The 27,633-nt window shown below is 39.6% G+C and overlaps 2 protein-coding genes across 9 annotated transcripts in view; one reads left to right on the forward strand and one right to left on the reverse strand.

The window, feature by feature from the left end:
• Positions 1-10,468, forward strand: part of LOC119722959 (AT-rich interactive domain-containing protein 1A-like) — a 67,195-nt gene extending 56,727 nt beyond the window's left edge. For 5 of the 7 annotated variants that reach the window (XM_038193379.1, XM_038193383.1, XM_038193381.1 and 2 more), the window contains 6 exons: positions 271-538; positions 3,494-4,124; positions 4,668-4,929; positions 5,146-5,377; positions 6,515-6,895; positions 7,195-10,468. In XM_038193379.1, the coding sequence (XP_038049307.1) occupies positions 271-538; positions 3,494-4,124; positions 4,668-4,929; positions 5,146-5,377; positions 6,515-6,895; positions 7,195-9,176 (3,756 nt within the window). In that variant the 3' untranslated portion in view covers positions 9,177-10,468. The remainder of the gene's footprint in view (positions 1-270; positions 539-3,493; positions 4,125-4,667; positions 4,930-5,145; positions 5,378-6,514; positions 6,896-7,194) is intronic. The other 2 variants (XM_038193380.1, XM_038193384.1) reach the window with 2 other exon arrangements.
• Positions 10,469-24,327: 13,859 nt separating this feature from the next.
• Positions 24,328-27,633, reverse strand: part of LOC119722960 (trifunctional purine biosynthetic protein adenosine-3-like) — a 44,052-nt gene continuing 40,746 nt past the window's right edge. Inside the window, exons 16-18 of one of the 2 annotated variants that reach the window (XM_038193387.1) lie at positions 26,380-26,637; positions 25,360-25,549; positions 24,328-24,912 (exon numbers count right to left, since the gene is read on the reverse strand). In XM_038193387.1, coding sequence (XP_038049315.1) covers positions 25,361-25,549; positions 26,380-26,637 — 447 coding nt within the window. In that variant the 3' untranslated portion in view covers positions 24,328-24,912; position 25,360. Of the gene's footprint in view, positions 24,915-25,359; positions 25,550-26,379; positions 26,638-27,633 lie in introns of both variants that reach the window. The other variant, XM_038193386.1, reaches the window with a different exon arrangement.

Here is a 27,633-nt window from a genome sequence, read left to right on the forward strand (position 1 = left end):
TATTATATTTAATATTGTATCAATGTTCTGCCCATCTTTGTAAAGTTGAAGTTAATCCAATCTTGTTTCCCCATCTTTGGAATGTTGTCATGTGCATAATTAAGTTCAGTTGGTATACCATGAGCTTCAGTTGGGACGTTTGAGCCCTTTGGATTGGTATTCCAGACTACCCTTACATGTACGTTTTGAACACTTATCTTTGAAAAAGTATGTTCATTTAAAACATGCCGTTGAAGACGTACATGTAACTAATAACTCAATTTTTTTCAGGTTTCTAAGAACAAGCAGTGGAAGCAGATCGCCATGTATTTGACTGTTGGCAGCTCCAATAGTGCCGCTTTCACCCTGAAGAAAAACTACATTCGGTACCTCTTGCCCTTCGAGTGCTTCCATGACAGGGGTGGGGTGGACCCACAGGTCATTATGGCTGAGATTGATACCAGTAAGAAGAAGAGTAGTAGCAGCAGTAGTAATACCACCAGCAGTGATACATCTCATCACCATGCACCAGCAAACCCAATGTTGGATAACATGCCAGGTAAAGATACTCTGACTATTCAAAAAGAACACTGCAAATGAGCTTTCTGGTTTACATTGTAAAAAGATTGTTTGTATTCACTTCACTTTCACTTCACTTCACTTCACTTTATTTTCCATGTCAATGTCAATACATAGGTAAGGATGATATACATATATAAGGTGATGGAAGGGGCCCCCAAGAAGCACTGCTTGTCGAGTGGGGGCCCCTGTGAACATTAAGTCAACAACAATACACAAGTTACAACCATGGAAAATACGACAAAATAAAAGGGAAACAAACTAAATAATAACGATAAAAAATATATACAAAATACATTACATTCAATTGTATTGCACATGACCTCTTCAAATACATGCAGGTGTCAAAGAGATGGATTGTAGCCTCTAAGTGCATTGCTTGCCAATTAGTCAGGAGTTTTCAAATGTTGTTCCAACTGTTTGAAGTTTAGTATGAAATTGATGTTTGGCATCAAACCCAATGCCATGAATTCTGGTCAAAATGTACAGAATTTATAGAGTACATAAATATTTGTATCATTCATAAAGTTCACTCATAAAATCCATGCACTGTCTTAACAGGTTATGTAATATTAAGAATTGACCGAAGTACAAACTGAGTCATATATTTTGATAGTTATGGGACAGTACACCCTGGTATTTAGTTTATTTATTTATTTTTCCGTTTAATTTCATCTGACATACTGTTATTTGTGAAGACTGAACCTTAGCAAAACTGAAGCTTAATTGATTTAATTATTTTTGAACTGACCCTTACTAAACTGACCCATTTAGCCGTTTACCAAATCTCCTGAAATTGTTCCGTGTCTGATACAGCCACAACCAACAGTGGTATAATGCGCTTGTATTACATCTCAAATTCCAAGGCTCAAGTTAATAGTTGGAACACTCCATTCCACCTGCAAAATTGGGATTAGGCCCAAAAAAAGAATAGTTCTGCTTCCGGTTACCCGACCGACCCTATTTTTAGGCTGCGACCCTAAAAAATTTATCGGCAATTCCAAAAAAAAACAAACATTGTCTTCACAAAATACCTCTCAACAACCCTTTTGCATCCAACAATGCTTGTATTTATTTGTTTTCTTACTTACATTCGCTTTTTTCAAAAGAAACCTCCGTCATTACAAATTCGCTTCGCGATATAACTACTTCGCAATTCGATGTCACGCACGGTGACTATAATCACGTGGCGATGACTGGTTCCCGCCACGCCGCGCAGGGGCCAATTTAGAAGACATAATGAAAATGCGGTAACCAGTCCATAGCTAGCTATGCGACCGATAGCGCGCTTTCAGTACAGTGCAGGCCACTGTCAACTGGTCGGATTCGACATCGTAAAAATGCCAAGAAAACACCGATGGAGAGAGAACATTTTTGCAAGTTAATTTACAGAATTGATCTAGCTTGTCTGTGTATGTATTTTCTGTGTTCAAGAGTTCATTTTGAGATCGCACTACTCGTATTTGGAGTGATACATGCTGCGTGTTTCCCGAAATTGTTGACCGTTAAAAACAGGTCTGTCGGCCCATGGTGGGCCGCTCGCCACACACCTCAGAGTTTTGGCCAGCTCCCCGCGTCTTGACTAGCGTTGTGCATATGGTGCGAACGGCCTGAATTTTCCATTATTTTTTGAAATTATCGAACGTAAATATATTGACAATAATTAAAGGGAGGTTTTACTCACTATTTGTTGCCATTTCGTGTATAGCTTTCGTAGTGCAATAGAAATAGTTCAGGCTAAAACTTCGCATATAATTGAATACCCCATTCAATCTGCATAAAAAAAATTGGCAAAAAAAAAATAAATTCCGACCGACCGACCCTATTTTTGAAAGGCATGTAATCGGAAGCAGAACTATTTTTTTTTTGGCCTTAGTTAAAGCTACAGCCCATCATTTGCACCTATCCAAAAAGTAACTGATAAAATTACCGTACTTGGTTTAAAGATAGTAATGGGACTTCACTCCCTGTGAAATTATTCTGTCTGGCAAGCTGTCAACAATGAAGGAAGGCCATTTCCAACGATAAGTCTAAAGACGCATTCTTGGAAAGTTCATTTTTTTAATTCAGCGAAGCGCGCGCAAGCATTGACACGACACACGCGCTCGCGTAGTTGCTATCCGGTTCGTTAGTGTGACGGCATTTCAAATTAACCATGCGTACTTCACAAGGTGTAACATAGCATGAATGGAACCGGAAGTTAACGCAACTTGAGTGTTTAGCCAATGGGCACTAGTAATCAGTGGTGCGCGCATGTGTATGACGTTTTTACAAAGGAACTGCATAATTCATCGGTTAAGTGCGCGACATGCATAGCTGCAATTGACTGAATAAGAACGTTTCCCAGATGCTGAATTCAGGCGCAATTCAAAACACGACTCGGCAACTTTAGATTTAAAATCGAGATCCTAGAATATTGTTTTTCTTGGAATATACAGCATTCACTGAGCTGAAACTTCAGGTTAGCTGTTTGGCACCCTTTTTTAGATTTTGAGCACTTTTGTTGCTTCAAACGAAAAAATTCACAAATTACAAATGATGGACTCTACCTTTAAAGATGGCCCAAAGGTAACAATCTGTCCTCTGCAGCTGATGATTGACAGATGATAACTCTTTTCATTCACCCATGGTGATGTGTCCTACAATCAATTTCCGATCCTCTCCAGTTGAATTCATTCCTGACAAAATAGTCTGAACCAAAATGGATCTAAACTTTAGATTAGACTTGCAGCACTGGATTGTATGTTAAATGAACAAAATAAATCACTCTACAATAGAGTTTTAGTGGTCCCAGTACAAAACATTTGATTGGCACATAACAAAAAAATAGCCTCAACACAACGTGACCAAGCTTTTAAATGCTAACATCTTAGTGACATGATGGCTTTATTGAACGATCATGCATTTGAATTAGTTTGTGTTGTCTTGCCCCCAGCAGGTCCAGTACCCCAGGACTACCATGGAGGCCCACGTGACATATATCAGCAACGGCCTCTTTCAGGAGGGAAACCTATGAACCAGATGCACCAATATCCTCAGCCAATGCATAACAGCATAGGTCGTGGTATGTCACCTATGCCTAACAATATGATGCCTATGCCTAATGATACCACTAGCAATAGTGTGACAGTACGAGACCCCTTTTCAGATGTTGATTTCCAGTCATCTGGTAACTCCCAAGGAGCTCGTCCAGGCCAAGGGGCCTTCCCACCAGGAATGGCACAAAACTCAGTGGATGGGACATATGGGCCTGGCATGAGTCAGTATCGTAACAACCCCATGGGAGCTGGAGGGGATGCATTTAATAACATGGCTACCCTTCCACCTACAAGTGGACACCCCACTGGGGAACCTTTTCCTGTTGGAATGCGAAACAATACCATGACTGGCAGTGATCCATTTACATCAAGCAGAAGAGATTCTATGACTGTGCCTGATGGCTTCAATAGAAGGACTAACATGCCTGGTGCTGAGTCTTTTCCTGTCAATAATCGTGCAACTGGAATGCCGATGAATCAAGGAGGCAGTGCGCAGTTCCCTTATGGCACCCCTTATGAGAGAGAAAGGTAAATAAATACAAAGAATAACTTTTGTTTCCCTGGGCTTCAGGAGGTCTGAGAATAGCCTATTTGTCTTGTGTTGGGATAAAGATATCTGTGCAAATGTAACTTCTACATGTACACTGTTTAATGAATGCTAGTACTAGCATCATCCTAATAACCAGCATGCCTGATACAAATAGACTTGTTGGGCACACTGATGCTTATAAAAACAATCCACTGTCACTCCATAACTGGATTAGATTGATGAATTCAGTTAGGAGAATGTGCATACATACCATCTATCCACTTTAGTTTGTTTCAATCTAGTAAAATGTGCCTTGATGCAGTTAACTAATGACTTTTTCTTTTAGTACACAATTGGGACTTTAAGCCGAGAACGGTGTACAATTTAACAGTGGCCCAGCTTTAAAGTATTCTATACAATGTACACCTAAATTATAAAAGCTTGGTTTTTAGTTGAGGTGTGTTTGGATTGAATTGGGTTAAATAGAAGGCTAAGTTACATTGCTTTATTGAACATTATTTTTCGCATGGGTTAATTTGAAGGTTTGATCAGCAGAGATCGCGTGTGGCTGCAAGTCCCAGTCAACCTGCTCAACAAGGCAACCCAGGTATCCCACCCTATCCAAACAACTCCATGGACCAAACTATGTATTCATCTCGCTTCAGCCAGCAGCATAGCAGCTCCCGACCAGCCACTCCAAGTGAATCCTTTGGTCAGACATCACTAGCAAATCAACAAAAGCCAGCCCATGCTACTGGCTTATCCACTGACCAGATGAGGCAACAATTTCCACAGAAAAGACCTGTAAGTGATAAAGGCCTTAACTGAAATTAAAACAGAAAAATTTTAAAAACAAAGAAACTACAAGCAACATTGAGGCAAATATGAGTACGAATACGAAGAAATGTACTGAAGTACGAGTATTACAATACTGACACTCTATAACTTTGTATTCTGTCAATTGCCAGAATACTCACACTTGATTGTTGTTGACTTGATTTAAAATTTGTATATTTGCAGGGTGAGATGTATGGGGCAGCTTCTAAAAGACAAGACATGATGACTCCAACTCCAGCAATGGCTAGAACTGATGATGCTTACCGAGGAATGCCACCATCATTTGGACAGCAAGGTCCATATCCACAAGGTGCATATGCAGGAGGAGATAGACCCATGGCTAATCAAGGGGGATTCCCTCCTGGCTTTAGGGAAGGCAGACCTCATCAAGGACCTACTCCTGGACCACAACAAAGTAATAATCTTGACTTGTGATTAGTCTAGCAAACCTTATTTAAAAGTAAAGTATACAATATCAGTATCAGTACCTTATACTAAAGCATGATTGAAGTTCAGACCCTGCATTCATTGATAATACATTTGCCGTATGCTAGACGTGTGGGATCATAAAGTGTGTGACATCCCAGAATATCCTAGGTATGGTTCTGGAAGGTTGCTAAAATGGACTGTCACTACGTATGATGAGTGTCTTGCTTTTTATTTTCACTCGTGTTTTTTTCAATGGCACCTGGGTATAAAGAAAAAGCATTGAAATAATTTTATCAAAGAATATCTTGTAGTATATCCTAAAATACCCTTGGTATGGTTCTGGGTGGGCTCTGAAATGGACCATGATACGTCTCTCACACTTGAATTATTCCCAGTGTGCCTATTATTATACAGGTTTGTACATCACATTGCTTTGTCCTTCGGATGGGACGTAAAGCCGTAGGTCCTGTGTGTTGTGTTATGCACGTTAAAGAACCCAGTAACACTTATCGCTAAGAGAAGGGGTTTGCCCCGATGTTTCTGGCAGTGGCTGCAATATGCGCCGTAGCACCCTTGTCAGTCCTTATAAGGTGCTACATACTGGCATATTTTCTCATATACTTTATTTACCTTTCTTTAATAATAAACTTAATTTCCAGCGCCTTGAGTACCTAATTGTTGGTAGATACGTGCGCTATACAAGACTCCGTTATTATTATTATTATCATTCATTCAAACAGGGTGACATTGCTCCCCAGTTCTTGGTAATGGAAATACAAGTCCAGTGGAGTGGAGATTGGTATCCATAGTTTGATACCCCTCCTAAGCAATAAGGGATATGTATCTTTAGAGGTGTGAGAGACTGGAAGAATTTTTCAAGCAGACGCATAAGTTGGTTTGCAATGTTTGTGTGTGTATGTGTTTCTGGTCAATTTCAGGCAAACAGCAAGCTGTTATCTTGTCTCAAAAGTTCTCTTTGTTCTGCCAAGCCTTATCTCCATATTGAGCAACAACAATTAATAAGAGCCTTGTCAGTTACTGGAATGGGTATAGAGAAAGTGGCTCCAAATTTCAAACTCGTTGCTAGGTATTAAGAAGCCTTGTATTGTTTTTGCACGTAAAGGTGGAAAGCATGACCTTGGGGGAAGCGGAGGAGGTTTTATATCTGAGACGTATGCGATGAGAGATAGAAACCTATCAGGATCAGGACCATCTCCTTCCTGGGGCACCATGCAAATACAACAACGACAGCCAGCTCCTCCCTATACTAACACTTTGGGACCACATCCATTTGTGAGTCAAGCTGGTCAACCCAGGACCCTTCAGCAGGCATTGATGGCAGCACATAGGGATCGACACCCTCCCAGTAAGATGATGAAGTCATCCCCACCTCAGATCCACACTACCTCACCACAGAAGAAGGAGATTGTGTTTCCACCAGACTCTGTGGAGGCTTCCCAGCCAGCACTTAACAAACCAAAGAAGAAAACTAGCCGAGATATCGGTGAGTACATTGAAAAATATTATTGTACTACAGACTTCTGCTACACATCCTTGTCCGTGTATGCTTGTCATGTAGGAAGGCACTTATAGTATGTACATCATATGCCACCTGTCCTTACTTGACTCTGTTCACACAGTACAAACTAGCAAATACTTCCATTATCAAAACCATACTCAGACAAGTTTTTCTCCTGGGAATAAGAGGTGACAAACGATGACTGTTTCACTACTTCTGTAAAACCACTGAAGACCTCCATAGAGTTCTTACTGCTGAACTTTTTTGAATTATTTTGGTTGCAGGCACTGTTGAAGCGTGGAAGTTGATGATGGCACTGAAGTCAGGACTCTTAGCAGAAAGCACCTGGGCCCTAGAAGTCCTCAACATCCTGCTGTATGATAACAACACCATTGTCTACTTTGACCTGGGGCAGTTAAAAGGCCTTCTGGAGATCCTTGTGGACCACTTTCGGGCAAGCCTTATTAAGGTGTTTGGAACTTTGATAGATGTAGAGGTTAGAACTCACAGAGAAGATATTTGCAGGAGTAGAGACTCCCCACAAGATTGTGTTTGCAGAACACGCTCACAGGGCAGGGTGAAATGTGACCATCAAAAAGCAGAGGAAGAGTTGATTCAAGAAGCACTGAACTTGTTTGATATAGAGAAGCTGAAAGGAGCAGACAAGAAGAGAGTAGTCAGGTTAGAGCACAACGCAGATGGGTTCTACTCCAGTGAGAAAGACTGGGACTATCATGAGGGTTTCAAGAGTAACCAGGTGCATTGGCAGTGTGGTGGTGGTGATATGACGGCACATATTGTACATGTATTTGAGAGTGATGGAATTCTTACTAAGATCCTGAATCGCCAGGCCAGGAGAAGGAAAGCTGAAAGAGCCCAAATCATGCAAATGGTAAAGAAGACCAAAAGAACTGAAAAGAAAAATCGCAAAGAGACTGAAGAAGAGGAAAATTGCAGGAGCAGTGACAGTATTGGGGATATGGATGAGTGTGAGCAGACCGATGAACCACCCGTGAGAGAAGACCAAGAAGAGAAGAAAGAAGATACAGAAGATGAAGAAATCATGGAGGATGAGGACGAAGAAGAAAAGCAAGATGATGAGGAAGACCAAGTAGAGCAAGAGGCTGTGTACTATGGAAGAAATAATACTGATGATGATACGTGGTTGGAATCTTGCAGTGAAGAACTCCGTGCTGCAAAGAAAAGGTCGGATGTTATTGCCCTGTATAAGGAAGACTTGATGCATCCTGCATTGTCTCTTCTGGAAGATGAAGGAACATGCAATGATCAAACTGCTCTGGTCACATCTACAGATGCTCAACATTCACTTGCACAACGCTGCATCACAATATCCAACATCATACGCAGCTTGTCTTTTATCCCTGGCAATGACGTTGAACTGTCCAAGCATGCAGGTATACTTGTTGTAATGGGAAGGATACTGCTCCTGCATCACAGACATGCTGAACGTAAGCAGTTACCACAAACATACGACAGAGAAGATCACGATGATTTGGATACTGACTGTCCTATCACTGATAAGGACACATGGTGGTGGCATTGCTTGAATTGTGTACGTGAGAATGCCCTTGTAACTTTAACTAACATTTCTGGTCAGTTGGATCTCTCTGCATTTGTTGAACGTGTGAGTCTACCAATCCTAGATGGTCTGCTTCACTGGGCAGTCTGTTTGTCTGCCTGTGCAATGGATCCATTCCCAACGCTACCTGCAATCTCTCCCCTCACACCTAAACGCATTGCCATTGAGGCCCTGTCAAAGCTAAGCATACAGGAAAACAACGTGGATATGATCTTGGCCACTCCTCCATTCCATCGTTTAGAGCAGCTTTTTGCCACCTTGACGCAATACCTCAGTGACCGTAAGGAGCCTGTTATGCGGGAATTTGCAATAGTACTTCTATCAAGCATTGCCCAGGGTGATTCTACAGTCAGTCGGGCTATTGCATCTCAGAACTCTAGCATTTCCTTCTTGCTGTGTTACCTTGAAGACTCGGAGTATGCCAAGTCTCTGGAGAGTGGAAGTAATGCCAAGCAGCTAAGTCAGAACCCCGACATACAGCCAGCAAGCCCAGATATGATGCGCAGAACAGCAATCCTCCTGGCAGCATTGGCCAAGGTAGCTGACAATAAAGCATTATTTCTTCAACACCAGCACAGACTGTTGAACCTTTCTATGTCACCTATGGTGACAGACTCAGTCAAAGCACTGATAGCTGATGCCTTGTATGAGATATCTAGTTCATAAGGACCACCAAGATGCTTCGAGCTCCTACTACTACTTTGACATGGAGTCATATTGCTTGTAGGCACTCTAATAATTCAACCAAGCTCATTTGGAAGTACTCTGTCTAATGTAAAAAGTCATGGATACTCATTCTGGCTCCTGCATGAAAGTGATCATAATGTTGACTCGAGCAGTAAAAAGAGCACTTTAGTAATATTAATATATATATAATTGAATTGAGGCCCAATATAATTGCAGAATGTAGCTTATTTACAGTCGCCTCTCGTTGATACAAACTCATTCGGACCCAGCCAAATTGTTAATACATAATTTTGTATTAAGAGGAACATCAGTCCCTGTCATTGTGCACATAAATGCACAGTCGGGACCAAGGCTTTATGTTTGTTATAACCAGAATGTGTATTAACAGTGTTAGTACTAACGAGAGTCGACTGTAATCCCTGTCATGTAGTGATCATTCAGTGGTCGGGCACAACCCGACCACTGTTTGGAATTGTTCTGATAAATCTTCTTTGTTTCTTTTTCTTTTTTCTGGACAATAACTCTCCGCGGTTTTCTGCTAAATGGTATATGATATGAACTTGTAACTTTCAACATATATCGACCCTCATCCCGATTGGTGCATAGATGGCGTCATTGGCTGTCAAATTACAAGCGATTTTCGTTGAAAAAAATGACTGTCTTCTTTCACCTAAAACTCTTGAAAAAAAGTATCAATCATTTATTGCGACGTCGCTTAAAAAAAAAATAGGGTTCATTTTGGGGGGGGGGGGGAGGGAGGGGACAATGGCCCCTGTTGGGGCCCCCTCCCCCTTGGATCCGCCCTGCTTATTCCCGGGTGCAAAACCGCTTGACCTTCACTTCTGGTCTCACCAAAAGTACAATAGAAATTCAATCTAACTCGAAAACGTAAGCATTTTACTACAGACAAATACATTATGGAAGTGTTAAGTGAGGAATGCTGCTAACACAAAAAACATAATTTTGACGTAATCCCCGAAAGGGGGCCCTCTAGCGGCACATCAAAAAGAGTTTAACCTTTTCAAATGTTAAAACCTCAATCAAAATTGTACCAAATTGCCTCTATAAATTCCATGAGCAACCACAACTGAATTTGCAAGGTTTCATAGCAATGACGTCATCAGACATAGGGAGAATTTAACAATGATCAGTTTGTTTTTAATTCAAATCCATCAAATGATCCCTGTCTCATGACTTCGTTCCTAGCCCAAAAAATGACATCTGTTACACTTAATGTTGGCGTTTTGCTTCCAAATACTGTGACGTCATTAAACCGGAAGTTGGGTGTTATTATTACATACACTTATAATTTCCATATTTCCATGCATTATTTTACTTAAAGCTATAGTCCATCATTTGTAATTAGTGCATTTTGTTCGTTTGAAGCAACAAAAATGTTCAAAATCTAATGAAGGATACTGAACAACTTACTTGATGAAGTTTCAGCTCAGCTTCAGCTTCATATTCCGAGAAAAACAGCATTCTAGGATCTCAATTTGAAATCAAAAGTTGCTAAATCATGTTTCGAATTGTTTTGAATTGCAGCTTTACGCGATGTCGCGCACTGATCCAACGAATTATAGCAACCGCGCGCGCCTGTGCGTCGTTCCAATGCTTGTGCGCGCTGCGCCGAATAACAAAACGAACAAGTAATTTAAATTTTCCTACAGTGCTTCTTAAGAAGCAACGTTGGAAATGCCTTCATTTGTTGATTTCTTCAAAATGAGAGCTTGCCAGAAAGGATAATTTCACAGGGAGTTTAGTCCCCTTACTATCTTTCAACTAGTATGTTTTTCAACAATAACTGCGCCAGTTACTTTTTTGGATAGCTGCAAATGATGGACTCGGGCTTTAATGATAAACAGGTATCCTCCTTGAACTAACTCAGTATTCCCTTCCCTTTTTTGACTGATGATGTCATCAAACCGGAAATAACTTGTACATGTACCTAAAATGCATACTGAAAATTTATTATACCCTACAAGATCAAGGGCGGATCCAGGACACAATTTTGGGGGGGGCCAAAAAAAATTTTGGTACCCCAAAAAGTGGGTCAAAAAAATTACGGCGTGGGGTTCGGGGCCCGCTTAAGGGCCCCGAAAATTTTTTGGATTCTAGATGCTCTGTGGTGCGATCTGAGGCAATTTCTGACCACTTTACCAATGTTTTTTGAGGAAAAGATGGTGGTGTGCTCATTGCCTGCCTTTATTGCGATGTCACATAAAACAAATAAAAAAAATTTTGGTCCCCCAAAAAAGTGGGTCAAAAAAATTACGGCGTGGGGTTCGGGGCCCGCTTAAGGGCCCCGAAATTTTTTTGGATTCTAGATGCTCTGTGGTGCGATCTGAAGCAATTTCTGACCACTTTAACCAATGATTTTTGAGGAAAAGATGATGGTGTGCTCATTGTCTGCCTTTATTGCGATGTCACATTAAAAAAAAAAAAAATTGGTTTCGTTTTGGGGGGGGGCCATGGCCCCCTTTGGCCCCCCCCCTGGATCCGCCCTTGTACAAGATGCATTTTTTTTTTACAAAATAATTGGTTGTACTGGAAATGTTAAAGTTTTTGATCCTTTGTTCTGACATAAACATATTCATAACTTAACTGGACAATGTCTAATGAAATAGTTGTCTGCCCGACCATTCTGCGTTTGTAACTGAACAAACGCGAACCTCTAGCTTTATCTCATATTTCTGCTGAGAAATGAGCCGGGATGATTTGCATGACCAGTTTAAACCTGAGTTTGCTGCATGTTGGTTCAAGATCTTTTCTTTCTTTTTTTTGGTTTTCAAGAAATCACCTGACAGTAACAAATAAATGTTTACCCACACATGATTACCAGGCTTGGTTATAGCACAGTATGGTTATAGTCCTATTAGCCCTAGTGTGAGGAAACACAGGGAAACATCATCAGAGAAAGCAAAAGAAAAGCCATCCTCACTAGAATCGTATCAGCACCAAAATGAAGAGTACTGGCCAAAAAAAGTGTTTTGTTCAGAATTGAGCTCATTTCATCAATTGCTAATTATGGACATAAAAAAGTTTGATAGAAAATTCAAAGTCATGTCTTCCTGGTTAAACGATTAATTGTATCAGTGAGCCAGACTAATCCAAGTACAGCCTGCTGGACAGCAGATTTAGGGAGTCCCTTTTTAATTAAATGGTTCTCATTCTTTCTTTTTTAATTTGAGTGGTCGGGCACAACCCGACCACTCTTTGGAGTTGTTGCGATTAATCTTCTTTCTTTCTTTCTTTTCCGGACAATAAGTTTCCGCGGGTTTTCTCCTAAACGGTATATGGTATGAACTTGTAACTTCCAACATATATCTACCCTCATCCCTAGTGGTGCATATTACTCTGACGTCATGATGACGTCATTGGGTGTCAAATTACATGCGATTTTAGCTGGAAAAATGACCAATTACTGTCACCTATAACTCTTAAACAAGGTAATCAATGATGTTTGTATTCTGTAATCAGATAGACCATTAATTGATAAACATTTTTTGTTGTGTACGTGAAGTTGCTTGAGCTTTACTTCCAGGTCTACCGGAAGGTCAAAGTTTGGTGAAATCAAAATGAAGAAATTGGCCTGAAATGAGAACAGAGCAAAATTTCTTCCCAACGGTTTACGGGATTATCATAAAACCTAGTGTGAACTTGTACCATGTTACGAAGATATTATACATTTTGTTACGTCATTATGACGTCATCAGGTATCAAATTACAAGCGATTTGATAGCACGATTTGAAAAAATAGTTTGAGCTATATCTCTTGAACTTTATAGAGTATCGTGTTCATTTTTTCGTGAGGTTGTAGACGGTGCCTTGAGCAACATTTCCTATTCCCGGGCACAAAACTGCTTGACCTTTACTTCCGGTGTTACCGGAACTGCAATCGAAATTGAATTTAACTCTAAAACGGAAGCATTTTACTACAGACAAATACATAATGGAAGTGTTAAGTGAGGAATGCCAAACACAAAACATAACTTTGACATCATCCCACGAAAAGGCGCCCTCTAGCGGCATATCAAAAACAGTTAATCTTTTGAAATGTTAAAACCCTCAATATTTTTTTTATGAAATTGCCCCTATATATCCCGTGCGCAACCACAAATTAATTTACAAGGTTTCATAATCATGACGTCATCAGACCGGAAGTTACTGTAGAGAGGAATCAACAATGATCATTTTATTTTAAATTTAAATCCATCATTATGATCCCTGTCTCATGACTTTGTTTTTTGCCCAAAAAATGACATCTGTTACACTTAATATTTACCTTTTTCTTGCAAATACTGTGACGTCATCAAACCGGAAGTTGGGTGTTATTATTACATACACTTAATTTCCATGCGTTATTTTTACTATTTTAACAAGTGTCCTCCCTTCCTTTTTTTTTGACTGATGACATCATCAAACTGAAAATAACATGTCACACCCACGTAGATGGTCAAATATAAATGTACCAACGTTTGTTAGTGTCTTTTTTTGTTATTGCGAATGAGTTTATGGTTTTATAATGAGACCAAAAATATCAATGTTGACGATTTTGATGTTAATTATTTTTGTGCCATCAGCTTAAAGGCATATAGGATCATTTGCATTTATCCCAAAAGTAGCCTATCAAATGATTTTCAAAAATCTTACTTGGATCAAAGATTCTAAACACTGGTTCTAAACACCACGTGAAATGATTCTGTCTGGCTTGGAGTCATTTAAAAGAAATCAAGATATTTAGGTGATTTCAAGGATCAATCAATTGACAGATTATTGGAAATAAAAGAGTGCTATAGCAAAATTGTGTTTCATGATCAAAAGGTTGTGCATTGTTTTTCACTGTTTTCTCAAAAAGTGTAATATCCACTGAGCTGAAATTTCAACAGGTTAGATTTCGAACGTTCTTCTTTGGATTTTAAGTGGTGTTATTAATGAAAACGGACAAAATGCATGAACAGCAAATGATCCTTTTTGCCTTTAACAACATTTGGGCTGTAACAGTTGTAATACATAAAGCAGACTTCATGCCAATGTGAGGAAAGAAAGTGACCTTGTAGCTTCTGAGATTGCATTAGTTGAGATTCATGTTGATGATTCATTCTATGTGTACATAGAAGTAACCCCAGGTTACAAGACCACAGAGTCTACCCAATGAACACAAAGAACTCGTAGGCCTAGCCAGAAATGTCTGGAGTTCAAGATGTAACACGTCCCAATTGCCTAGTCAGTAATGTGGTTATGTACTACGATAGCTCAACACATGTAGTTGTTCATGAAGATATCCTGGAATTGATTATTTGCTTTTTTATTTTATTTCATATTTTTTGTTCAGTTATGCATTCCAGACAGGGTCATTGGATTTAAGTAATGCTGTTTGTTCTTTAGTCGGGAGCCAAAAATGGGGGTGGTCGGAAAAGAGAAGCAGGGAATTAGACAGGGATACTCTTATCAGGATGACACACCTTTCCCTTATACAATGTACTCCCCCTTACCTTCATTACATTGCAATCAGTACTGTAACATTATTCTATCTTTCAGTATATACAAATCCCCCAAAAGGGATGTACTCCATGGTTGAATGTAGTGGATTAATTGAGTTTTGTTTATCCAGAGTGTACGGTGTTACTTATCAAGAATGAGTTTATTCCATCATTGAAGTCAAGGAGAACGTTACTGTGAGAGCTGATTTGTGTTCGACTTCAATGTGATGCTGCTAAGATTTTCCTAAACTCTAGTAGCCTTAATAGTAGTAGCTGGGAGAATGATAGATATATGTAAGCCATAACTCAATGGTGCAGGACCCATGCTCAAGCCCTGCAGTGAGTAGCTGATTCCAGGGCATGATATGAATTGGTGCTCAGTTGTTGTTGTTTTTTAAGTTGTTTCATTTGAGTATATCCAAGTCAGGTATACTGTCCTACTACAGCAGTGACTAATGTTTGTTTCATGAAATGACTTAGAGACAGATATTAAAGATAGACACTGACTTTTCAAATTTAACATAAGTTGTACCAAGGCAACACATGATTGGCCTGAGTATTATTTGTACAGCTGTGATAAGTGGGATATTAAATGATAACTTCCCATGTGTAGTTTTGTATAAAAGAAAAACAAAAAAATGAGTATTAAAATATATTAATTGTATTAGTGTCATTTTGTGGCCGTATTGCGGTCGCACATATTTATGCTTGAAAACATTTTTTCACAAATTTTGTATATCTCTATCTTGTAATAAATTCCACACACATTAACAGCTTGATTCCCACAATTTCAAATCTGTGTGTGACCACATTATTGCAACTATTTAAATCTTTAAATGCCACTTGCTTTTCAACATTTACTTTTGGGAGAGTCCAAGCATGCAATGTTACCTTCTTTGCTTGATGACTATTAATGTGCAAGAATTTTTCATGTAGTTACTGTCTAGTGGTTTTTTGTTTTTTTTGTACACATAAGACAATATAAGGGGTTATTCTCCAGAGGTATCTGTATAATTGCTTATCCAATTTAGAAAGCCGGGTGAATGTTTGGAGAAAAACCAAGTTATGCATTTGAGCGGAGGGGAAATGGATGTAAAGTGACCACCCATTTGTTGTGCTTGGACTGTAGTTTCTCATATTGTAGTTTTTCTAGAGCATTAGGCTTAACCATTGTAAAGTGTCCTGAAAAATGGTTTCTATACAAGTGTCTATGAAATAAAGTGTAAATAACAGAACGTGAACATTCACCAATTTAAACATGTCAATTAATGTTTGTCTGTCGTGTCTTTAGCTTCAGTAATACACGTTGTGCATTTTTTTTCTGCAAATTGATTGATTGATTGATTTTTTTTCATTATTTTCCCCATTATTTTATTTTTTTAACTAGACTAGAAGACTGGCTTTGAATTGATGCTACCTACAGACCTACAAAGTGTCACACCTGTTGCGTGTGTTGAGCGTTTTGGGCAAATTTGGTTCTGCTCACAGATCGTATAGTGCCGTACAGTGTGGTTTTGCGTGAATGGCAGTGGTGGTTCTCAAACATGTTTCTGGTTATGGTCACAAAAACAACCCCCAACACCATCGACCAAAAGAGACACCCTTAGCTGTACACATCTCCCTTTTTGTGAAATATGAATAAAAATAGAGAGAAGAAAAAGGCAAACACCCTGCCCCCTAGCATTGAATAAGGTCCAGTCGGTATACATTCCCCCCCCCCCCCCTTCGCCTGCTGTTCGAATTTTGCATTTTGAACCCGTGAGGCTGTTCCATGTTATTTTTATTAAAAACACAATGAATGCAATAAAGTTTGACTCATGCCCTCTAAATCTGCCTTACTTGCATAATTGATCATCTATTAAAAGAGGATACAATTAATGAACCTGACATCAAAGTATGTGTCACTTTCAATAATGGCAGCTATTGTTGCTGTATGGGGTACTTCGCACAGAAATGTGGTAACCATAGAAACAAAATTGATAAGCAAGACCAGATTTCCGACCAAAATGTCACATTTAATGACATTTTCTCTGGTGTTCAACAAGGTTCAAATTCACATGCCTATGCACAGAAACATTGCTTAGCATCTCATGTTCTTTGTCAATCTGCATAGTCTGTTATTGGTACTGATTAGCATTCTACTGATTTTTCACTTTGCAAAAAAATTTGCTGTTTATATGCAACACTTTCGCTAATTGACGTTGATTTTTGTGATTTTTTCTTAACTATTAACAGGGGGTCAATATGGTACTATAACAGTACCCCCCCCCCCCCCTCCCCCCCACTGTGACATCCAGAAAAATTTATACTGGTAATTATGTTCGCCTGTTCACAAAATATGGACAGAGCCATCTTGGTTAGGGGGTCTTCTGTAATATAGTGTTAATATTCGTCGCATTTGAAAGTATTGAAAGTATGGTACGAGGCCCCCCCCCCCCCCCCCCAACCTCACGACCTATTGTTTTTCGGAGGCCAAGTGTCTGGAGAAAAAAAACTGTCTACAGTTCAGACTTTTTTAGCTGATGAAACCCCCCCCCCCCCCCCCCCCCGCAAAAATTCCTGGATCCACCCCTGCATGTTGTCATTGTTTACCATAGCAACAAATTAAAAACACTAGTACTGGTAATAAAATTTGTCCATTTCTGTTATGGAAATATGAGTCTATTTGTGGGTCAAAACCAATTGTTTTCTCTGCCTGAACCTATGAAGTATCCACTTGAAGGGAATATACAACATTTGCAAACATCGAAAAATAAAACTACCAAGTTTTTACGAAATACCTTACTGTGATGTTGGTAAATGACAGTCTAAAGCATCCTGTAAAATCATGGCACCTGGTGTGAAGTCATTTTCAAGAAAATGGTATTTTTGTATACATTTCCAACGGTCGTCGGCCGACCACCGTTGGAAAAACCTAACTATTTTTCAACTACTGCTCCAACTTAACACTTTTTTCAGTCCAAATTTTGTTTGCTATTGGTTACATGTTCATGAACGGGTGCAGGCCAGCTAGACTGGTTCCCTTACCATACAATTTTCTGGCATCTATAAATTGATCCATTTTATCTTTAGTGGAGTCAAGGAACCAGACTACTTGAACATTTTTGTTTTTCTTGGTTTTTCCAGCATTTTCGAACACAAAACTTCAAACATGTCGGTGTAACAATATTTGATCTATTATACTTACCCCTCAAATAGTTCATTTCTGAAAATTACAGCAAAAGCCAATGATGTACATTCCCTTTAAGACTAAAATCTGTGGTCATGTGTCCAGGATACAAGAGAAAGGTCATCATGCAGGCATCCCAACCTCGCAGAAGGATAGACATACCTTTTCCACATCTCAGGAGAAAGCTAAACATCTTCTGTTGGCATTTTGCACCAAAATCCAGAAGCGATCAGGCTGAAGATGTACCATAATGACACCCATATCGGGACAATGTAAAGTTCCAGCCTCGTGACATCAGACAAATCCTGGCAAAGCTGGGTTTTTGGGGTTTTTTTTTCCATAGAAATTAATTTTTAAAATGCGAACACCCCCACTCCCCCCCCCCCAACTTTTTTCAGTGCTTTATCTGTTAAGAAAAAGAAAATGTGGCCAACTGAAATGAATGCTGCGAATCTAATATGGCCGCCATTTGCACGAAAATCTGCTTTTAATTCTCACCTTTTCTGCACCAAATTTGTGGTGTACTTTTTTGACAGTGGATATAGCGCCCTCAACTGGTGACTTTTGTGACAAGTTGTTTAATGGTCCAATTTTGAAAGCATTTGAATGAGAAATGTAGAAATTATATAAAAAATACTGTTTTTTGACCAAAAGTTGGCAAAAATATAGTCAAGCATCCTATTGTGGTCATGCAGCGCTACCAGATAACATCATATAATAGTTTTTGGCCAATCAACATTCCTGCCAAATTTTAGGAAAATCAGCCGCCACATATGGAAATTAGGTCCTGAAAGGACCCTGATTCTAGGAAGACCTTACATAGCCCGGTTCCAGATAGGGTTAAACTCTGTGCACGTAGGCAACTTAACACATGCACACTATGCATGTCGGACATTAATCACGGCTGTGATTGGTCAAAATACTAATGGGCGGGGCTTAATGATAAGAGGTCAACCCACCTCAACCATTGGCCATGGCCAACTCCCAACGCAGGCTTCTGCTTTAAATACAGGTATGTAAATACACACCAGTTGTGTTACTGTATAAGTTAGATTACAACCCTTGGCAAAAAAAGCGATTTTAACATTAGCAGAACTTTCAATTCTGGTAATGTTCGATATGAAGTCCAATACTCCTCAATATTGTCCTGCTGGGTTTTGGCTACCTTCATTAGAAAAAAATCACAAATTTGATTATTATGGGTTTGCTGTAATTCCTGCCATTTCTTTACAAGACAAACCCAGTAAGTCTTGGAGCAAAATTCTATGTCAATGATTCAGAATGGCTATTCACTGGAAATCTTTTCATGCATTTCAGGTACACAATGGAATGAGCCCATTCTTCAACAGCAAACAACCAGGTTGAGTTCTTACTTAAAGGGCATATGTATTTTTTTTTAAGTAATATTTTTTTTTAAGGGCAATCCTTAAAAGTGCACTTTTGTGTCTCATTTAAACCAATTTTCAATTTTCATTTTGCCATTTTCAAAGGGTCTTTTGGTGCCTTTTTGGTTTTTATGCAAATATCCATATTCACAAGCAAAATTGTGATGTCATTTCAGGCAGAACCTCAATGTAACAGCTATTTCTGCACCAAAAGTTGCCAGGATTTTGGATATTTTGCTGTTGTAGATTTTCTTTTGTTTGGTGATTTTTTTTTTTGTCAGTACATTTTTGTTCACAGCAGTAAACCAATGAGCAAACTTTTCTCAAATGTTTTCAATGAGCAAATTTTTAGATTCACAAATTTAACAGAAAACACAAATTGAACAATGTCTTCCTGAAGTGACATCACAGCAACAGCGCCCTCAGTTGTCCGGAAAAGCATGGAAAATTTTAAATGTCTAAAGAACTGCACTTTTCAATAAAATTAACCAAAAAGGAATGTGAAATAGTTTTACACATTAAGAGGAGTAGAAACTTGCCCCAAAAATGTTTTTTTCAGAAAAAACTCATTACATGAACCCTTTAAGCTGGTTGTTAGTTTCAGGGTGCATTCGAGTAGCTCACACGTGTAAGCAAAACGTACACGAGAGCATTCGATTAGCCATCACATGATGCTCATGTCTGCCCCGGTGTCAACCAATTCAGTGCCCCAGCTAGCGAGCGGCTCTATGGTGGCTTCCTGGGTGTAATGACGTAACCGGAATATTTCTTGGCTAGTTCTAGATTGAAGATGCGGCAACTTCAATACAAAGGGAGTACAATGGACATATTAATGACACAAATATTCCAATCATTGTGTTCCATTGGAAAAACATCTTTTTTACAATTCCCGTCTTCCTGATTCCAGCACTAGTTACTCATCTGGTTTCAATGATAAAACTAATATTACCAGTGGAGTTATACAATACAACACGGTTAATCCTTGGGAATATTTGTGTCATAAATCTCTCCACTACAGTGAATAATCATGTTTCCACTCACTCACTCCGTCGACCCAAGTGGATGCTTGAGACAAGCGAAAGTTTCCAACTCAGAAATATAGGTTTTCCCGGACAATTTCGGAAAATTTGCATTTGAATTTGTAAAACATAAATTCAATTTGGCGCCGAGTTTGAGAACGACGTACATCCTGGTTTCATTTTCGCGGTAACTAGCATTCGATTTCATTTTGCATCAATCAAATGAACGAATGTGCATAACGTTTCATTTAAGGGATTACAAATACGTGATTAGGTTTTCGGTTTGACTTGTGCGTTGCCGATTATTACGAATGTGCAATCCAATTCGCAGAAAATCGATTGTCTATTTTGACACGGGCTGAATTGAACATTCTTTTTCATTTGTTACAATTTAAATTCGCATTTTCTGCATTCAATTTAAATAAATTATACAGGCCTATACAAATCATGACACAACTTTGATTCATTAATTAATCAAGGTATGCCTTATTGATCATTAATGTATTTGTTCTTATATACACAAAGGCCCATGTGAAATGTAGGCAAATGAAATGGGAAAATGATATAAATATGACCAATATGAAATCAATCAAAATAATCTTGTAGCCATATTATTGAGACGGTAAAGGGACACATCACGTGTCATGTTACATGGGATCTGCATGAGGACATTTTGTTGGTTCTTTACCTTAATTGTATTTTAATTTCTTTATGTATTTCTTAAGGTTCTCTCTCGTTTCATCAGTTTGATTGTCTTTCCTTCAATGACCTGTCTACCAAGACATCGAGGGAGATATGTCTGAGAATGGTTGTACCAGGCGGTGCATTTCGCAGGTGTCACCTCTCCAATGTTGAGTGCAGCCACCTCCTGGAGACGGAGGGATCTCCAAACTTCATTTGCAGGTTCACACCAGCTTGGACTCTTGCGTCTTGGTCTCCAAATCTGTACTGCCATTCAGGAAGCACCAGCGTGCGCTTCACTCCCGCCTTGAAAGCTGAGTGCGCCATTTCCGTTGGATTTAAGAATGGCGAGTTTGGTGGCAGCAGCTTGATGGTGAAATTGCCGGCATCAGGGGGTAGTTGGGCTCGGATATGAGGACGAGCGTTGTCATATATCAGATATATGCGTTCGCCTGCCGGGAATAACATACCACATTCTTATACAGTCGTCGCTAAGAACTCCTCAAAACTCGCTCTAGTCACAGTCTCTGACGATATTCTGTGAGCCACAAGTCCAACCTCACCAGAAATGGCAAACGTGATGTTGACTTGCTTGCCTCTCTGGCCATGGACGACACGCCTTGCTGGCTCTCCATGAGGAGCGCGACCATAAGACCGACGGGTCCATACGTTGTACCCGGTCTCATCAATGTACACAGTGTGGCCAAGGACACCAACCTGAAGAAACCAATTTCCAAATATGAGTCGTGCATCTAATATGCGTGGCTCATTCCTTTGTTCTGGAACATCTTCCGCTAGTTTAAGAGTTATAAGCATACCTTCTAGAGTTCTAGCGATGGTACTAGTGGTCACGAAGGGCTTATCGGGAAGATCAGCTCGCATGCAGTTGAGTATTGAGTTGACGCAAAGTTAGAAGGGGGTTGTCATCTAGATATTCTTGAAGGGCATCTCTCATGTCATCGTCAACCTTCTGGTTTATGGGTCCTCCTTTCGGCAGCTTGTTACGACGACCATCCTGGAGATATACGCCAACGATTGATCTGGCAGTTGAGTGCTTGATGCCCAGCCTATCTGCTACCTGCAGATAGTCAGCGTCGTCAGCCTCAAAGGCATCGATGAGGCGATTTCAGTCAACATCCGAGATTCGTCTGTATCTCCCTCTTGCAGCCATTATTGGATGTTTTAGGACTATGTGAACTGAGACACTTGGCTATATGATGCGATTGTGGCAAATGATGAGCAGAAAAAGAGTGATTTTCTTCAGTTTTGATTTTTATATAAGATTTATTGCAATAGTTGGTATGTTTCAAAAGACTACACCACTTGGTTTTAGCTCAATCATCATGAATATTCAAAAATTCAATCATTCAATCAACCATTCCTCAAATGTTACTTAAACACATAAATGAATTCCAATGCTTGACCAGGCATACGTTAAATAACACTGCGAGGGAAATCGGCTGCACATTTAGCGAAAAAGATTGACGATATGTTAAAAGGAAAACAGGATGGGGGATGTGCCTTCGATTTCGCGCTAAAATGAATTGTCAATACACTAAATGCAGTGCACATTCGGGAAATCGTACGCTGATTTTTTACGACTTAATGCACCTTCACGGAAAAAGAATTATCATTTGTTAAATAGAAACAGAGATTTGGAACGTTCGTTCTATTTCGCACGAAAAGGAATGCTGCTTTTACAAATTCGTGTACACATTTTCCGAAATTGTCCAGGAAAACCTATATTATGAAACAGTATCATAAATATTGTGACCCTACACACCAGTACATGTGTTGTCAAAGTGGATTACTTTATTACTGCATTGCAATGCATTGTATACAACCCCAAAGGGCAACTACCACCACCATCTTGCCATTAAACTGTAATGAAAATAAGCAACCTCTTCAATGACAGTGCACAGCATATGTTCTCACTGCAACAGGTTTCACTGTAATGTAATTGTAATGTGTAGCATTTAATAGAAAGCAACACAACAAAGAACAATCACTTTGCTTTTCTACCTGCAGATCAGACAACGGAATTCTCATTCCTTACACAGTGTACTATACCTCGGAACAGACTGTATTGTCCATCACACTCATTTGGAAAGCATTATATGACAAAAAACTAGAAACATAAATACCTGTACCTATTAACGCTGTTAATGCAATGGAAGTGACACTTCTCTTCAAGTATAAAACAAAAAAATAAAGAGAACGTTTTAAAGACCCTGAAAAGTCTGAAAAAAACACACATTCATTACTACCTACAATGTACAAAAAGTACAACAAAACAAATGTGTATTTATTACACACCACTGTATATAGTATAGTGGGGTGCTGTGGTCCAATGGTTACGGTGTTCAATTCGTGTGCCGTGGTACATGGGTTTGAATCCTGACCGTGGGAACATGGTGCTTGTGCTCTTGAGCAAGGCACTTTACCATTATTGCTTCGTCTTTCGGATGGGATTTAAAGCCGTAGGTCCCGTGTGTTGTGTAATGCACGTTAGAGAACCCAGTGACACTTAGCGCTAAGAGAAGGGGTTTGCCCCGGTGTTTCTGGCAGTGGCTGCAATATGCGCCGCAGCACATTGTCAACCCTTATAAGGTGCTACATAATGGGTCTCATATTTCTCATATACTTTATTTACCTTTCTTTAAATAATAGACATAATTTCCAGCGCCTTGAGCATCTAATTGTTGGTAGATACGTGCCTATATAAGACTCTGTTATTATTATTATTAAACTATTGGTGCTAAAGATACTATGTATTCCACTGCTCATTGGGCCAATTCCTTCAACTATTTCAGCTCAATGAGGGGTATACAGCACAATGCTGCAGTATACTGGTAGGTGCAAACACCATCTCTGCCCTCACAGGTACCCATTTACTCCTGGGCGAGGAGAAGCAATGAGTGACAAAGTACCTTTCCCAAGGACACACACAAAATATTACCTCAGGCTGGACTGGAAACCACAATGCGCAAATTTATCCCCAAAAATATTTTTAATACCATGCGCCAGACCATTTGGCGATAGCATTTCACACTAGATACACCCTTTAAAGGGAACAAAACATTATACGGTACTATTCTTCAAATATGGCAAAAATATTTCAGGGGAGAGGGCCAAAGGGGGCCATGCCCCCCCCCCCCAAAAAAAGAAACCAATTTTTTTTTGTTTATGCGACGTCGCAATAAAGGCAGGCAATGCATACACCACCATCTTTTCCTCAAAAAAATTGCATCTAGAATCCAAAACGCTGTGATTTTGTTGACCCACTTTTTTGGGGGACCAACATTTTTTTGCCCCCCCCCCCCAAATTGTGTTCTGGATCCGCCCTTGTCGGGGGCTTGAGTAGCCGTAGCCCCCCCCCCCCCCCCACCCAGAGGTTGTAATTTTTTTAAGTCCCGGGATTTGACCTTGGTGATGTGAATGTGACCGTTTTCGAGTAGTATAATGGGGGTGTAATTGGCGCCACCAACGGCAAAATAGTCTCCCCTCCCCCCTTCCCCCAAAAATTTGAGTACGGGTTTTCTTTGAACTCTCGCCACAATGGGCTTCTAAATTCAATGTTTTGAAAGCATTTAACTAAGGCTTTGTCACCAGCAAAATACATAGAAACCCACCTTCTGCTGAGCCTAGCAATCAGCAAAACAAGAGTACCATAATTTCAAATATACTTGTGCATTATGATGCCATGATGGGTCATTAGATGACCCAATTGTAAATAAGAATATCCTAAGCTGCATTATCAAAAGCAAATGCCATTTTATCAACTATATACTGTTAGGAAGAAAATGAAAAACGTTATGAATACAAGCAATGCAAATCACTTTAATTAAGAGTCATGAGCGGTCTGATTCATACACAAAGAGCGTAATGTCAACTATTTCAGGTCATAACAAACTAAGGGTTTGATTTGGGACAAATGAATTCCAGGCAAGTGAAAAGCAGATAGAAGTCAAAACATATGTGACCCGCTCTGCAAAAATGAGTCTGTTGTGGCAAAACTGACATTTTGAGTTCACTACATTAATAAAATGGGAATGGAATAAGCTTTCATTTGATATATCAGGGACCTCTCCAGGACATTTGGTTGCATTGTTGTGCTTGTTTAATTCTGTCAAGGTTTGGCAAAGCTAGAAAGGTCTCAATGGAGAAAAAAAGGTTTGAAAAATGACAAATACACTGTAACTAACCAGGAAAAGCACCAACAATCACAATTTTGTTAGTCTTTTTCTTACAATATTTAAATTTCTGCGTAAGATATTTGAACTAAAACTATCAAACAACCAAAATAAAACAAAAACAAAAAGTCCAAATTTTAAGCAAATGTTTACTGTTTCCATTTAAAAGTGGCAAAAGCTTGAATTCAAATTATGCGACATCAGACTCATTTTTGCAGAGCGGGTCACATATTTTATTTCATTTTCCACTCAACGTTGCCATCATTGCCTAGTTTAGCAGAGCCATCAGCTACAAGCTCTAAGGCTTTTGGGTAGGCTTTATGTTCGGCTGTCTTGACTCGTTCTTGAAGGGTGTCAACAGTGTCTCCTGGCAGAACAGGAACAGCCTCCTGAACAAGAATCGCTCCAGCATCTACCTGCTCCTGTCGACATAAATATACTATCACACTCAACTCACACATCAAAACAAGTCCACCTGCCATCTCTTATCAATTTACTATTTATGCTCTTCTAAACAAAAGATTTCTTTTTAATACTGAATTATTAAAGGCCACTTGAACATTAAAATCTCAAGTAGACTCCAAAACTCCCATCGTTATCCACAATCAGTGTTTTCGTTTATATGTTCTATCTTTTGCAGTCCAAGAATCTGTCACTGTGATTAAGTTCAGTTGTAGTGGTTAATTCCTGCAACAGAATAAGACTTGCTTGGCCACTGGTACACTGTCCCTTAATTTCTATCAGGGAAAGTGGGGGAGGGGCAAAGACCTATTTTCTGTGGAAATAAATGTTTTTTTCCCCAGTAATTTTCTGACCAACAGTGGGGAATTTGGAAGTGAAGGGGCTGCTGGAGGACTGAACACTATTCTGTGCTCGGAGACACTTTTCATGACACACACACATGGGCGGGCCGTCCCCGTGTTATGGGAATTTTTTTTTATTATGTTAAGTCGATTTAGGACCGAGTTGTGGGGACTTTCTGCTGTCCCCACAGCGTCTTCAATCCCCATATTACCATGGGACAACTTGTGTGTAGTCCCCACAACTACGGAACAAGTATGTGTATACTGTTGCATCATTAGCACAAGAAATAAAATACTTCTGCCCCTCCCCCCACCCCAAAAAACACTTTTGTTTATATCAACCCTTTAGGTAAACAGGGTTAGGGCCAATGGGGAAACGGAGTGAGGAAAAATACTTGGGGTGACCACTGTTTAGTTATCTTGACTGCTTGTGATTATATGCTACTTACCACAACATAATGAACAGTGCAACCACTGAGTCGTACTCCAGACTCTAGCACCATCTCATGTGCATGCATGCCTTTGAATGATGGAAGTAATGATGGGTGAATGTTGATCAAACGACCGTTCCATCGCTGCACAAATTCTCCACTCAATATTCGCATGAACCCTGCCAGGCAAATAAACTCTACACTTGATGCTACCAGGGTTTCGTGTACAGCCATGTCAAAGTCAACCCTTGACTTAAAGTCTTTGTGATTAAGTACCTGTAAAATATTAATGCAAAACAATCATACAAATGATCAATGCAAACAATCATGTTATAATTCATTACATTTTATGAGGTTGAGTGAAGTACCTTTAGCCATTCTACCTCACATTAATTAAACCTCTCATTACAAATCAGTCCTGCAATGTAGAAGTAATCTGTTTTCACAAGTTGAAATGGACAGAAATTAATCCACCCATGAATAATCTCTCAAATAGTAGCAACAAGCTGAAGCTGAGCATCTCATCAAGTTGTTTGTTGTGATATATCAACACTTCTCAAGAGATGCTATTATGACCAACTGGGTCAGCTTAAAGGGCCCATGTAATGTCATTTTTATTAGTTTAAATGAAAGATAATATTTAATTGAGTGATTTCCAGCATATCACAGTTTTTGTTTTGAGTAATAAATATGAGGAAAAAAAATATAAAGTGTTTTGGGGAAACGGCCCCAACCCTAGAATGGTAGCTTATTAACATGTAAAATTTGCCTAATCGTGACGTACATTCGGGGACTCTTCGACCGGCCGACCGGCCTTGCAGCATGATGCCACGCGTACAATCGATGCAGAATCAGTCAGTCGACTCAAGTTGTTGTCAATCGATTTGTTCTGAATTTTCTCATCCAAAATAAGAATGCCAGCCAGATGTGTTACTGCAGGTTTCAGCAACACCAATAAAGATAAGCATGCATACATTTCTAACCGACCCAAAATATAGACGAATTTGGACTGCCAAAGTCCGGCTGACTCGGGCGAAGTGGACAGGCCCGACACCGAACTCCACGATATGCAGCGACCACCTCAAGCCGAATTGTTTTGAACCAATCACTTGAAATATCTTCTTCCGAAGTAGGACCCTATGATAATTTCGTCCGATTCTGTGGAGTATGAGCTCCCCGAACTGTCGTCTTCACTCGTCATATCTGGAAAAAATCTGCTGTACGTACGCAGATCGCATGCTGCACGCACGCCGTGAACTGCGGGACTGTGCG

Source organism: Patiria miniata, unplaced genomic scaffold (genome assembly GCF_015706575.1).
Source record: "Patiria miniata isolate m_02_andy unplaced genomic scaffold, ASM1570657v1 HiC_scaffold_16, whole genome shotgun sequence".
In the NCBI taxonomy this organism is placed as follows: Eukaryota; Metazoa; Echinodermata; class Asteroidea; order Valvatida; family Asterinidae; genus Patiria; species Patiria miniata.